This window comes from Trachypithecus francoisi, unplaced genomic scaffold (assembly GCF_009764315.1).
Source record: "Trachypithecus francoisi isolate TF-2019V2 unplaced genomic scaffold, Tfra_2.0 Lachesis_group13, whole genome shotgun sequence".
Taxonomy (NCBI): domain Eukaryota; kingdom Metazoa; phylum Chordata; class Mammalia; order Primates; family Cercopithecidae; genus Trachypithecus; species Trachypithecus francoisi.
The window spans coordinates 120,817,422-120,831,996 of record NW_022681458.1 but is presented as its reverse complement, the minus strand read 5'-3'; the positions used below and the strand labels follow the sequence as shown (position 1 = coordinate 120,831,996).

The window sequence follows — 14,575 nt, the reverse complement described above, 5'->3', positions numbered from 1 at the left end:
ATAGACCAGGACACTGAGGCCCAGAGAGAAAGAGGTGAATTTGCCTAGGTTTCTCAGCTGATGTGCGGCAGGGCCTGGACAAGAACCCAAATTTCTTGACCTCTGGTCCACTACCCTTCTCCAAAGGAAAAGGGAAACATTGTTCTGCGAGAATAACACGGAGAAAGGGCCAAGTAAGTCAAAATGAGGACCAGACACGTGAAGGTAGGAGCCCTGTATCTGCGACGCGATTCTCTGCTAACCTGCCGGGTGACAGGGGCAGGAAGCAACCCCCAACCCCGCCTGGATCCAGTTTCCTCCCCTGCTCCGCAGGACGCTGTAGAGGGGCCAAGTGGCGTCTAACACCCTCACCAGTACCTTCCACTCTGGAGTGAGAGGCACAGGTACAAGAGCGAACACCCTTCCCAGCACCCTCCACTCTGGAGTGGGAGGGACAGGTACAAGAGCGCCGCTGCCGCCTGGGATCTCCGCACAGCCACTTCGCAGGCAGCCTGAGAAACGTCCGTTGCTCCGCCAGGCGGAGTTCTGCCCCGCGAGTCTTCACCCCAAGCAAGGCCCCCCCACCTCGTGCACTGGGTCTACGCGCGGGCCTTTTCCTTTGAGCCAGAGATACACCCGCCGCCGCCCCTGCGCCGGCCCCCACAGGTCTGTGCTCATGCATATCGCCTTGCATACATGCACCCGCTCCCTCGCTCGCAAACTCCCGCACTAGCCCGGCCACCCGCCTCTGCTCGCGCACGCGCCGTTCCCCCACGCCGGCGCGGGGCGCTGGAGCCTCACCGCGGGCGCACTAGCCCCGGGCGGACTCCCAGGTAGCAGCGGAGAGAGCGGGGAGGGGAGGATCCCGGCAGAGGAGAGAAGGATGCCAACGCCCAGGCCCCGCCCTCTCCGCCCGGCCCCGCCCCCGCAGGGCCCGCCCAGGCCGGCAGGGAGGATGTGAGCTCACTCCCGCCTCCATGTTCTTGGAGTCGCCTGAACGGGTACGCCCGAGGTCGCGGGACGCTTGGGAAGTCAGCAGCGCGCCAGGCCCCTCCGGGCGCCACACGCATTAGGTGCCTTCTTTATGGGTACGGAATGAAGGCGGGCGGTGGCTGGACCGAGGCAGCTCCCAGTTCGTAGCCGCCGCGCCGCCCGTGCCCGCGCACGCCACACCCCAGTGCGCTTCCGGCCGGGCCACGTGATCGCGCGCGCACGTGTTCCGGCCTCTCTGCGTCGCCGTTCCGAGCCTCCTCCTGGTCGCCCCGGCCTTGGTCCACCGGGAGCCGGCTTGGGCCGGGCCCGGGAGGCGGCGGCTAGGGGAGCCGCGGAGACGCGGGCACTGAGCGTCGCGGGGGAGTAGGCCCGGGCCGGCAAGCGGCAGCCTCCGCCATGAACCCCAGGGGCCTGTTCCAGGACTTCAACCCCAGTAAGTTCCTCATCTATACCTGCCTGCTGCTCTTCTCGGTGCTGCTGCCCCTCCGCCTGGACGGCATCATCCAGTGGAGCTACTGGGCCGTCTTTGCCCCTATATGGTTGTGGAAGCTTCTAGTCGTCGCAGGCGCCTCGGTGGGCGCGGGCGTTTGGGCCCGCAACCCTCGCTACCGCACCGAGGGAGAGGCCTGCGTGGAGTTCAAAGCCATGCTGATCGCTGTGGGCATCCACCTGCTGCTGCTCATGTTCGAAGTCCTGGTCTGCGACAGGGTGGAGAGGGGCACGCACTTCTGGCTGCTGGTCTTCATGCCTCTCTTCTTCGTGTCCCCCGTCTCCGTGGCTGCCTGCGTCTGGGGCTTTCGACACGATAGATCGCTGGAGCTGGAGATCCTGTGCTCGGTCAACATCCTGCAGTTCATCTTCATCGCCCTAAAGCTGGACAGGATTATTCACTGGCCATGGCTGGTGGTGTTTGTGCCCCTGTGGATCCTCATGTCGTTCCTTTGCCTGGTCGTCCTGTATTACATCGTCTGGTCCCTCCTGTTCCTGCGGTCCCTGGATGTGGTTGCCGAGCAACGAAGAACACATGTGACCATGGCCATCAGCTGGATAACGATTGTCGTGCCCCTGCTCACTTTTGAGGTCCTGCTGGTTCACAGATTGGATGGCCACAATACATTCTCCTACATCTCCATATTTGTTCCCCTTTGGCTTTCCTTACTAACTTTAATGGCCACAACATTCAGGCGAAAGGGGGGCAATCATTGGTGGTTTGGCATTCGCAGAGACTTCTGTCAGTTTCTGCTTGAAATTTTCCCATTTTTAAGAGAATATGGGAACATTTCATATGATCTCCATCACGAACATAGTGAAGATGCTGAAGAAACATCAATTCCAGAAGCTCCGAAAATTGCTCCAATATTTGGAAAGAAGGCCAGAGTAGTTATAACCCAGAGCCCTGGGAAATACGTTCCCCCGCCTCCCAAGTTAAATATTGATATGCCAGATTAAACTAGAGAGGACCCAGGCACACACGGACTCCACCTTGCCTTTATCTCTTGTTCATTCATCCCAAACCTGGAAATGGAAACAGGCTTCAAACACTGTCGTCTCACGCCCTGTTTGAGATCACTGCCTCATCAGTATGCATCATAGATGGAGGTGGTTTTAGTATGTGGGTGTGTGTGGTGTGTACCTGGGTAAGAGACTTGCTTTCCAGGTTTGAACTTTCAGGTGTAGTCAGGGGTAGTCAGTTGGATTGTTTTAGTAGGTCCTCAAAAGGAATAACTACACAGCTGTTTGTTTAAAGTGCTACTGTACCTATCAAAAGTATTGTTTAAAAAGTATTTTTATACACTGCTAATCTAAAATTGTATTTCAGATTGTGCCTGTTATGACATAGTAGCAAATGTAAAGAGTTCTCTTTCCCACCACTTGTTTATAAACCTCATAGTTGATGTTTTTAGTGTTCCTACTGTTAAAATACCTTCTCCTTGGGCTTCGCTGACATTGGTCTTTAATATTCTGATAGGTGAATTTTTCTAATGGAATGAACCCATGCATATATAGTATTTATATGAATATTTTAGCAGTGTAATATGTTGAATTCTAGTTCTCTGCAGTACAATGTATTATGTTAAAGTATTTTTTAAAGCTTACACGTGAAGGTATGTGTCTATTGCAGATGTCCTTAAAGACTGCATAAAACAATATGTGCCTGGTGTGGATCTTACCAAAGTACTAGGCATGAATATAGGGATCGCAAAATCCCATGGGTCTTAATATTGAGGTGTTAGTAACCGAGGTCTCTGGTAGTATCCGTTAGTAGAGGAAGAGGCCGCTGGCCTTGGGAGCTTGTGACACGCTCCAGTGTGGTACCAGGCCATAAAGTGACATAGCTACTTTGTTTAGCACCTTTGTTTAGCGCCAGGTTGTTTAGTACCTTGCATTTTTCCACACAGGTAGTAACAGGAAATAAGCAACAAGTGGTTTGTCCATTTCTCAGAATCTTAAACTATTAGTTGGCTGTAGTGTGAAGCATTACTTGTCATTGGAAAGATGGAGAGAGTGGCCTTTACCAGAAGTGGCCAACAGAAGCAGGCATCATTTTAAGGTCCAAACTTTCATCTGTCAGCAATAGGGAAACAACAGTTCAAATTCGCTTTGTAGATGAGTACAGTGTTTCTTTTTGTTTTTCTTTTTTTTTGAGACAGAGTTTCACTCTTGTTGCCCAGGCTGGAGTGCAATGGCACGATCTCTGCTCACCACAGCCTCTGCCTCCCGGGTTCAAGCGATTCTCCTGCTTCAGCCTCCTGAGTAGCTGGGATTACTGGCATGCGCCACCACGCCTGGCTAATTTTGTATTTTTAATAGAGACAGGGTTTCTCCATGTTGGTCAGGCTGGTCCCGAACTCCTGACTTGAGGTGATCTGCCCGCCTCGGCCTCCCAAAGTGCTGGGATTACAGGCGGGAGCCACTGTGCCTGGCAAGTACAGTGTTTCTTTAGGTGCTGGTGGTACACCAGGGAATCAGGGCAGAAGCCGGATCCTGCAAGAGTAATGTTCGTCTGAGAACAAATAAATACTTTCGAAAGGAGGTTAAAATAAAAAGGAGTATTGGTGTTATTACTGTGGAGAAGACTGGATGGAGTCCACTTTTCTTATTAGTAACTTACTAAAAATGATCTAAACTGGGCTCCACACTCTTTGCCCTGGTCATGAGGCAAACTTGTTGGGTTTGGAGAAAAAAACGTAACCCTAAATTTACTATTTTTGCCCTATGTAAAGCATTAAAATAACATGCTCTGTACACATGCTCAGCAAAAGCCAGCGCTAAGAACTTGAGTGCCAGAATGCCTGAGGGAGCTACAGCTCGGCTTAGTTGGCTGGGACTGAGCTGGCTCGCTGTCTCACACACTGGCAGTTTATACCAGCCGGCAGCCCTGGGCAGCAGTGGATGTAACTTTTTATAAGGAAGGATTCATTCATTCATTTTCTCAGTATTTCTTGAAGACCTACCCCAAGCTAAGCATGGCGCTAGGCAGTGGGTGTGCAGTGGAGAGCAAGCGGCTCTGCCCTTGCAAAGTGTCCTGTACAGTGAGAAGTATGAGCTGCACCCACAGAGGGAAAGAGCCCAGTGCAACTTTTGCAAAATGCAGGGAAGGATGCTGCTGGCCTCAGGGTGACCTAGAACTTTAAGCCCATCTTTGTGTTCAGGAGCCCGGTGCCTCCCCTCCACCCCTAAAGAATACCTCAAAGACATGGATTTTCATTTCAGTAAGATTTAGAGGTGCATGGGCAGGCAGTGCTGGAGGAATTGGGAGGCAGGTTTGGGGATTGCAGTGGGACCACTGGCCCCTCCTGGCTAGTTGCAGGCCAGGAGCTTGTTGGTACCTGGTGTAAACTCCCCAACTTGAGGAGTCACCCACAACCTCCCAGCCCATCTTAACCTCTTCTCCCAAGCTGTCTGGTATTGGAGAGCCAACGTCTGGTATGGAAACAAGCTTTCTCACCAGGTAGGCCATCCGCTGTCATGACCATTAGGTTAAAAACAAGTGACAGGTTGTAGGAAGTCGTTTAGTCCGTGAGGTTGAAAGCATTTCAGCAGTGCCTGGGGATTTACCTAACTGCCATGAAACACTAATTATCCAGCGTTCAGCCTGTGTCAAGTTCTGTAACTATTTCTCCTGTGATGTACCACTCAGCTTTTGCTGCAAATCAACATCAGAAATCTCGGTGGTCTACAACTACAGATCCCATTCTCAGGTAGTCTGCCAGTTGGCTTCTAGGTTACGTTCCAGGCCGGGGGTCTGATCAGGTCTGCTCCACAACACATCCCGTTTTCTGGGTCCCTGGTCAAAGTAGCAGCTTACCTTGGGCCGTGTTCTTTCTTATGGCAGAAGCACAAGAGGCCAAGCCCTACCCTGTAAGCACAAGTATAGCCCCTGCTCGCTTTCTGTTGGCAGCAACACATGGCCCTGCCTGACCTCTGTGGGGTGAGGCAGTGCCTGGCCAAGGAGCAAGCGCAGTCCACATAGAGGGCTGTCACTCTATGACCTCAGTGGTACAAAATGGTTCTCAAGGAATTGCTTGCAGATCACCGATGATTTGTTTCCCCTGTGCTTTACAAATACCCTGACATTTTTAAAAGCTGTTTCCATTAGAAGGGATCTGTTGGGGATTTGAGGTGAGATGAGAAAGACCCTGCATTCCAGCCCCTTGGTTAACAGTGGTGAGGCCCGAGTGCTCCACACAGGACAGTTTTAGGAAAGTGCTGGAATCCAAAGCTTCTCTGGAGGGCCATGCAGGGTGCTTTGGAAAGGCTAAACCTGGGTGGAGGGAGCACAGCCTTTTAGGTGGAAGCAGCAGACGGTGAGGGAGGCCATCGTGCCCGGCCCTGCCAGGGCCCTGACTCAGTGAAAGAAGCTATTGGGATACAGGTCACTCAGCTGGGCAGGAAAGATGGGATGAAGCCCAGCAAGTCCACAGGGATCCGGGAAGTTGCATGGCTGGAAACCCCGGAAGGGCTGCACCACAGGGACCATTTGCTGGGGGTGCTGCAGCTGCCATGGCCACCACCACTGAGAGCATGACACCCACAAAAAGGGAGCCTCCAGCCTCACCCTCAGCTGTCTGCCATGAGCTCAAGATTAAGTACCAAAAGGGAGGATATGATCGGGCAAACCTCAGGTATGTGTTCATTCTGTAGCTTCCAGAACGTGTGAGGAGACAGCATCTGGCTCCTTTGTCTCAGAGGAGGAGGAGGCAGGACTCTGCCCAAACTCCCTCGATAAAAGATTTTCCCAAGAGGAAGGGTGTTCAGCTGCCAAAGATGACTAAAGTCCACTACACCACTTTACTTGGCTATCTGACACACTCCTCTTCCCATGCGCACACCTCAGAAATCAGGCTCCCACCTGACATAACACAACCATGCCTCGTAACAAGACAGTGGTTTATCCCTTCCCTAGGAGAAAAGAGAGGCAATGCCAAGCTGCTTTATCAACTGTTAATACCTCTTCCAGCCCTCAAACCAGTATATCTGCAGGTGTCTGTCCCTCTGGTTTGGTCATGGCTCTATTCTAGAATGTATGGGTTAAAGTCAGCTGCCACACCATGCCCTCGGAAGTGTGGTCCAAGGAACCCTGGGGGTCCTCAAGGTCCTTCCTTTCCCAACCCCACGTGGTTTTCTTCAGCCAGGATACCATACTGCAACGGATGAAGCAGGAATAATACTGTTGGTCATGAGGAATCCAGCAAAGATACTGCTGATTGTTAGGTGCTTAATTAAGTTAATTAGGAAGGGATCATTTTCATTAATAATAGAGTTATGAAGCAAGTTGTCCTATTAGAGTGAAGAAAATAATACGGGTACTATAGACAACTGTTAAGGAGGTGGCAATAAGAGTAATAGGGCTCAGGAAGGCGGAAGCAGCTATGAGGATGCAGCAGCCTTCTGTTAAGCCAGGCTTTAAGGGTCTGCAAAAATGCAAAACGATGCCACTCCTACTGATGAACTATATTTTTTGTTTTGGAAAATCTAGGTTTAAATTTTTTTAAGTTAACATGTAATGGATGTATAGTCTTAAAATGGATGAATAAATATTTTTCAGAGTTATTGGCTTTAATTTCTAAGATGCTAAATATTGACGTAACTCATAAACAAAAGCTCGTTGGGGTCCTCAATCATTTTCAAGAGTGTGAAGGGGTCTTGTGACCAAATCATTTGAGAACTGCTATCCTATATTATCATGGGGGAAAGAGAGAATAAATAAAATAAAAGTTTAATAAAATCTGTGCTTCAACCTTTAGCCCAACCCCTGAATAGGCTTGAGTGGAGGGGTTGAACGATGAAGTGTGGCTGAATAAAAACCTAGCATATTGTAGAAGTTAAATATCTGTAATGGGTACTTTAGTTTAAGATTATTAGTTATGAGCTTGAGCTCTATTGCTAGTAAGAGGCCTAAGGTGGTAAAAGCTAAGGCTGTGAGCTTTAGGTGAAGTGGTATAGTTGTTTGGAGGGATGAAGCAGGAATAATACTGTTGGTCATGAGAAATCCAGCAAAGATACTGCTGATTGTTAGGTGCTTAATTGAGTTAATTAGGAAGGGATTATTTTCATTAATAGTAGAGTTATGAAGCGAGGTTGTCCTATTAGAGTGAAGAAAATAATACGAGTACAATAGACAGCTGTTAAGGAGGTGGCAATAAGAGTAATAAGGCTCAGGCGTTGCTCTATGATGTATTTGCGGTTTCGATGATAAGGTCTTTGGAGTAAAAGCCTGTGAGGAAAGGTATATCTGTAGGTGCAAGGCTGCCAATAATAAGGGAAGAGGAAGTGAGGTAAAGTCTTGAATAGTCCTCCTATTTTTCGGATATCTTGTTCATCATTGAGGGTATGGATAATGGAGCCTGAGCATATAAATAATATAGCTTTTAAAAAGGCGTGGGTGCAGATGTGAAGGAATGCTAGATGCGGCTGATTAATACCAGCTGTGACTATCACAAGGCCCTGCTGGCTTGAGGTGGAGAATGCACCTGCGCAGGTGCTGGGCGGGGCCGGCAGCGGGCGTGGTCTTTCCGGGCCCGGGATTGGTGGAGGCTCTGGGGCTGACGAGGCGTGGCCAGAGCCCTCCCCAGTCTCCTGCTCTCCCGAGCCTGGCGGCTCGTCCGGATGCTGAGCCCGGCGGTCACGGGACAGAAGGTGGCTGTCGGGCATTCTCCGGGCGCTAAAGGGCAGATTGCTGTAAGTAGGGTGGTAATAGCCCCTTGACATAATGTAGAGGTTTCGGATTCATAGGTTATTTCCTATTAAAGCGTAGAAACGGATGAGTAGGAAAACTGCTACAGCTCCAGTGCTGTAGTGGAATAGGGCTGAGGCTGGGGTTGGGCCTTCTATGGCGGATGGGAGTCAGGGATGGAGCCCGAATTTAGCTGACTTTCCTGCTACTGCTAAGTAAGGGGGTCGGGGATACGGTTTAGAAAAAATGCGTATTGAAAGTCTCATGTGTTGGAGGATAAGATAAATCATGCTATAGCTAAAATAAAGCCAATATCGCTGATGCGGTTGTACAGAACTGCTTGGAGGCCTGCTTGGTTAGCATCTGCTCGGCCATATTAGCCAATTAGAAACACATGATTCCTACGCCTTCCCATCCGATAAAGAGTTGAAAGGGCCGGGCGCCGTGGCTCACGCCTGTAATACCAACACTTTGGGAGGCCGAGGCGGGCGGATCACGAGATCAGGAGATCGAGACCATCCTGGCTAACGTGGTGAAACCCCGTCTCTACTAAAAATACAAAATATTAGCTAGGCGTGGCGGAGGGCGCCTGTAGTCCCAGCTACTCGGGAGGCTGAGGCAAGAGAATGGCGTCAACCCGGGAGGCGGAGCTTGCAATGAGCCGAGATCGCGCCACTGCACTCCAGCCTGGACGACAGAGCGAGACTCTGTCTCAAAAAAAAAAAAAAAAAAAAAAGTTGAAAGAGGTTTGTTGGCAGTGACCAGAATTTATATTGTGATGAAAAAAGTAAATATTTGAAAAATTGATTGTTAGGGTCTGAGTTTCATATTGAGAATTCTACAGTAGATCAGGTAACAAATAGTGCTACTGGGATAAATATTGTGGAAAAGTAGTTTGAAGCTGAGTGAGAGTTTAAGAGTTTGGATTGTCATTCAACGTCAGTTTGAGATAATGACTTCTTAGTCTGTACATATAAACATTGTTGGGATGAGGCTAATGGTGAAGGCGCATGCGATAGATACTTTTACGTTGTTTGGGTATGAAACTTTTTTTGCGGGGGTTGACTAAGGTGATAATAATTCGTAGGATTAAGGGGATTAGGGCTATTATAGCAGTGGAAAAATACATATTTGTTACTTTTCTTTGGAGTTGCACCAATGTTTTTGGTTCCTAAGACCAACAGATAACTCTAATCCCTTAAAAGTTGAGAAAGCCGTGTTGTTAGACATGGGGGCACGAGTTAGCAGTTCTTGCATACTTTCTCGGCAGATAAGAAGTTGCAGGCTTCTATTATTAGATCCACAATCTAATGTTTTGGTTAAACTATAGCTACAGCATGTAAACCCCATCCTAATTTTAGGGTTTAAGGGTAATAGAAGGATAGGTGCGGCATAAATATTAACGTATTTTCTCGTGCAAAGGAAGGTTTAATATTGTTGATGTAATACGTGAGTGCCCCTCGTTGTGTTGTGATTAATACACATAGGGAGTAGTGGGCTGTAATTAGTATGTTAAGTCCTTTGAGCATAATAGTGATACTTGGTCAGGAGAATGAAGCTGTGACCACAAAGAGTTCTCCTACTAGATGAATGGTAGAGGGTAAGGCAAGGTTAGTGAGATTTGCTAGAAGTCATCAAGAGGCTATTAGTGGCAGTATTTGAAGGCCTCGGGTAAGTAATATGGTTCGGGTGTGGACTCGCTCGTAGTTCAAATTTGCTAGGCAGAATAATAAGGATGAAGCGAGTCCATGGGCAATTATAAGGGTGACTGCACCTGTAAAGTTCAAGGGGTTTGGATGAGGATAGCTATGATAGCAAGTGCTATATGGCTTATGCAGGAGTAGGCAGTAAGTGATTTTAGATCGGTTTGTCGTTGACAAATAGCGCCTGTCATAACTATTCCTCATAGGGATAGTATGAGGAAGGGGTAGGCTATATATTGTTAGGGGACTGAGGATAAGGGTAAGCCATATTATACCATAGCCACGTAGCTTCAGGAGTACCGCTGCAAGTACTACTGAGCCGGCAATAGGCACTTCTACATGGGCTTTAGGGAGTCATAGGTGAAGTTTGTATAGAGGTATTTTTACTACAAAAGCCATAATACATGCTAGTCATATAAGATTATTGGATCAGGAAGCTAATAGTTCTTGGGTGGTAAATATCATTACTAGCATGTTTAGTGAACCTGAGGTATTTTGAATGTAGACAAGTGTAACAAGTAGAGGGAGTGTATAAAATAGGAAATGTGAGCTGGCATTGAGGCACGCTGCTTGGTTACCTCAGCAGGTGATAGTAATCAGGGTAGGAGTTAGTGTAACTTCAAAGAGGATGTAAAATATAATTAGTTCTGTGGCTGTGAATGCTATAATTAAAATCTGCAGAGAAACCAATATAGAAATATAGAGCTTTTTTTCCCGGGGGTGACTCATTGGACAGTTGATATTGGCTTGCTAGAGTTAGTAGTCAGGCTGTTAAGATTAGAAGGGGCAGCCGGGCGCGGTGGCTCAAGCCTGTAATCCCAGCACTTTGGGAGGCCGAGACGGGCGGATCACGAGGTCAGGAGATCGAGACCATCCTGGCTAACACGGTGAAACCCCGTCTCTACTAAAAATACAAAAACTAGCCAGGCGACGTGGCGGGCGCCTGTAGTCCCAGCTACTCGGGAGGCTGAGGCAGGAGAATGGCGTAAACCCGGGAGGCGGAGCTTGCAGTGAGCTGAGATCCGGCCACTGCACTCCAGTCCGGGCGACAGAGCGAGACTCCGCCTCAAAAAAAAAAAAAAAAAAAAAAAGAAGGGGCAATGTCAGTGGGTCAGAAAAGATTAATGAGAAGTTGGGTGAGTTATCGTTGAATTGGTTAAAAAATAATAGGGTAATGAGGCTGATGAGTAAATTGTGGATAGTCATGTTGGTTCAGATTATAGAAATTTTAGAGAATCATGTTATTGGTAACAGTATAATTGTTGGAATAATAATTTTTAGTATTGAAGTAAATTTAGATTTTGTACATAATCTAGACCGTATGTGTTAGAGATTGAAACTAGTAAGGCAAGACCTGCGGCTTCACAGGCACAAATACTAGGAAGATGACAGGTGTTATGGATGCGAGAGTGAAATGTATATTTAAAGTGGTAAGAGTAATTATGATAAATATTGATAGTAGTATGCCTTCTAGGCATAATAAGGATGATATTAGGTGGGACTGATAGACTAATCCTCCCAGTAGTGATATGGTATATGCCAATATAATATTGATATAGATAGAGGGCATTTGGTAAATATGGTCTATCATAATCTAATGCATCAAAATCATTTATTTTGACTTAACACTACTTACCAGTTCAACTCAATCTAATCCTTTTTGGGTTCATTCATAAGTTAAGCCTGGGATGAAAATGATAACTAGATAAGGGCTGTGCTGATTGTTAATGTCAGGTTGTTTGATGGGCTCATGGCAGGGGCAGTAGTAGAGCGATTTTTAAGTCAAAGAGGAGGAATGTGATGGCTACTAGGAAACATTTTATGGAAAAGGGGAGGCAGGCAGAGGTTATCGGGTCAAATCCGAATTCATAGAGGCTATAGTTTTCTACATAATAAGTTGTGGGAGCCGAAATGTAATTATTAGTAGTAACAGGGCGAGTAAGGTGTTGGTCACTAGGGCTAGTGTCAGGTTAATTACTCTTTTTCGGATACTATGGAAACTAATTGTTTGGAAGTCAATGGTACTATTATACTAAGAGTAGGATTCTCATCAGTAGAAAGAGACTTAGAAGAATAGTCATACTACATCTATGAAGTGTCAATATCAGGTGGCGGCTTCCAAGCCAAAGTGCTGTTTGGATGTAAAGTGGAATTTTAATTGGTGGAGGAGGCAAATAGTGAGAAATGTTGATCCGATAATAACATGAAATCCATGAAAACCTGTGACTGTAAAGAATGTTGAGCCGGGCTGGGTGCAGTGGCTCACACCTGTAACCCCAGCACTTTGGGAGGCCGAGGCGGGTGGATCATGAGGTCAGGAGATCGAGACCATCTTGGCTAACACGGTGAAACCCCCGTCTCTACTAAAAATACAAAAAAGCAGGGCATGGTGGTGGGCACCTGTAGTCCCAGTTAATCAGGAGGCTGAGGCAGGAGAATGGCGTGAACCCAGGAGGTGGAGCTTGCAGTGAGCAGAGATTGCACCACTGCACTCCAGCCTGGGGGACAGAGTGAGACTCTGTCTCAAAAAAAAAAGAATGTTGAGCTGTAGATTCCAGAAGAGATAGTAAAAGGGGTCTCGAAATATTCTGAGATTTGGAGGAGGGTAAAGTAAATACCTAAGGTGACTGTGATGGAGAATGCTTGAATTACTTGCTTTCGATTACCTTGTTAGGCTGTGGTGGACCCAAGTAATTGAAACTCCTGATACAAGTAATACTGATGTATTTAGGAGGGTACTTCTAAGGGGTTGAGGGGAAAAATGCCTGTTGGAGGTCAGTGTCCCCCTAATTCTGGAGTCGCGGCTAGACTAGAGTAGTAGAATGCCTGGCAGAAACCAGCAAAGAAGAATATTTCTGAGATAATAAAGAGAATTATTCCCTATCGGAGGCCTTTTTGGACAATTGTATGGTGGCCTTGAAATGTTCTTTCTTGGATAATCTCACGTCATCGTTGGTGTATAGTGTGTTGGTTAGTAGGCCTAGGGTTAAAAGAGTGATAGAAGTCAAGTGAAATCACGTGGCCAGGCCAGATGTTATTAGTAGAGCTGAGAGAGCTCCTGTTAGTGGTCTGGGGCTGGGTTTGACTATATGGTAGGTATGTGTGTGGTAGGTCATTGTGTGTTGTCATATAAAGTCTTACTGGTAGTTTCAGGACATAAGCCTGAATAAAAGCTATGGCGAATTCGAGAACGGTTAGTAGTATTAGAAAAATGAAAGCAATTGAAGCTATGGGAAGACTAATAGTTGATAGTGCCAGTGTGACTCCTCTGATTAAATTAGTATTAGTAGGTGCTGGCTGTAGTGTTGGCTGTTAATCACACAGCTGATGCTGTCGGTTGAATGAATAGGCTAATGGTTTCAATGAGTACTAGTACAGGGATAAGTGGCATAGGTGTGCCTTGTGGTAAGAGGTGAGCTAAGGAGATATTTGTTTTAAAGTGGAAGCCTGTAATTATTGCGCCTGCTCATAGGGGATTGCTATACCTAGATTTATTGATAATTGGGTAGTTAGTATAAACGAATGGGGTAGAAGCTGGAGGAGGTTGGTTGAAGCAATGAAGAAAATTAGGGATACCAGTATAAGGGATAAGGTTCGTCCTTTAATGTTATGGGTAATTATTACTTGTGCTAGTGCAAGTTGAATTAATCATTGTTGAATGGAAATTAATCAATTACTAATTAGATGACTGGAAACTGGAAATAGTATGGCAGGAAATAGAATGATTAATATTACTGTGGGTAGACCTACAATTGTTGGGGTAGTAAAAGAGGTGAATAGATTTTTGTTCATTTTTAATTCTCAGGGGGTCTTATGTTTTTGTGTTTTGACTATTTTTGGTGCAGGGGTAATATGATAAATGAAACTTGATAATTTTAACTGAATAATGGAGAATAAATTTATGACAGGATAATAATGGATCATGAGGAAGTGTCTAGTTGAAGCACTCCCTGCAGAGAGGTATAAATCCCTTCAGTCTTTAACTTAAAAGGCTAATTATTCAGGGCCTAGCAGGGAAGGAAAAACATAGGTGACTGTCCTTATTTCCACGACATAGCACAGGACAGCCTCTCTCCGCCCCCGATCCTTGTGCACCTCGGTTAGTCAGGTCACTGAACACAGCAGGTAACTCACACCTTCATTCGGGGGCCTGAGCCCTTTGCTGGTCCTGTTGGCATCTTCCATTTAATCTCGGCACGAGACATGGATGTGCTCAGAGGAGCCTGGGGGATCCCCTGGAATCTGGCCATGAGCCTCTGTCTTTGTTTTGCAGCAGCAACGCTGTTTCCCCGTGATGGTCTGTCAAAGGGGGAGGAGGGGGTTTTCCCGTGGGCTGGGGTAGTTGGTCCTGACTACCACAGGGAAACAGGGGTGGACAGTCACACCCAAAGCTCACCGGCCACCTTCTCTGTTTTCAGGATGTCCTGTTTGTTAAACAGCGTCACTGTGGGGAAGGGAGAGTGGAAGTGGGTTTTGAAACCTTCCTCCACCGCAGCAGCTCTCTCGCTCCCTCCCAGTCCCTCTGCCTGTGCCCCTGCCCCGCCCCTGGCTCTGGAGCCCGGGTACCCTGTGGTGTGGCCGTGCTGGGTCCTCAAAGCTGGGCCACGTGCTTCCAGCAGAGCATCAGCAACACTCTGGGACAGAATCTTGGACCACACGTTCCATCACGTCTCTTGTCCCCTCCCAGCCCTGTCACAGGCCTGCCCTCTTGGACACGTGGCTG

General features: G+C 47.5%; 1 protein-coding gene and 1 pseudogene across 1 annotated transcript; one reads left to right on the top strand and one right to left on the bottom strand.

Annotated features, from left to right (window-relative positions):
* The first annotated feature begins 900 nt into the window (after window positions 1–900).
* TMEM185B (transmembrane protein 185B) lies at window positions 901–3,075 on the top strand. The gene has a single exon (XM_033231777.1). The coding sequence runs from the start codon at window positions 1,369–1,371 to the stop codon at window positions 2,419–2,421; it is 1,053 nt and encodes a 350-aa protein (XP_033087668.1). The 5' UTR covers window positions 901–1,368; the 3' UTR covers window positions 2,422–3,075.
* Window positions 3,076–6,919: 3,844 nt separating this feature from the next.
* LOC117094245 lies at window positions 6,920–8,184 on the bottom strand (annotated as a pseudogene).
* Between the last annotated feature and the right edge of the window lie 6,391 nt (window positions 8,185–14,575).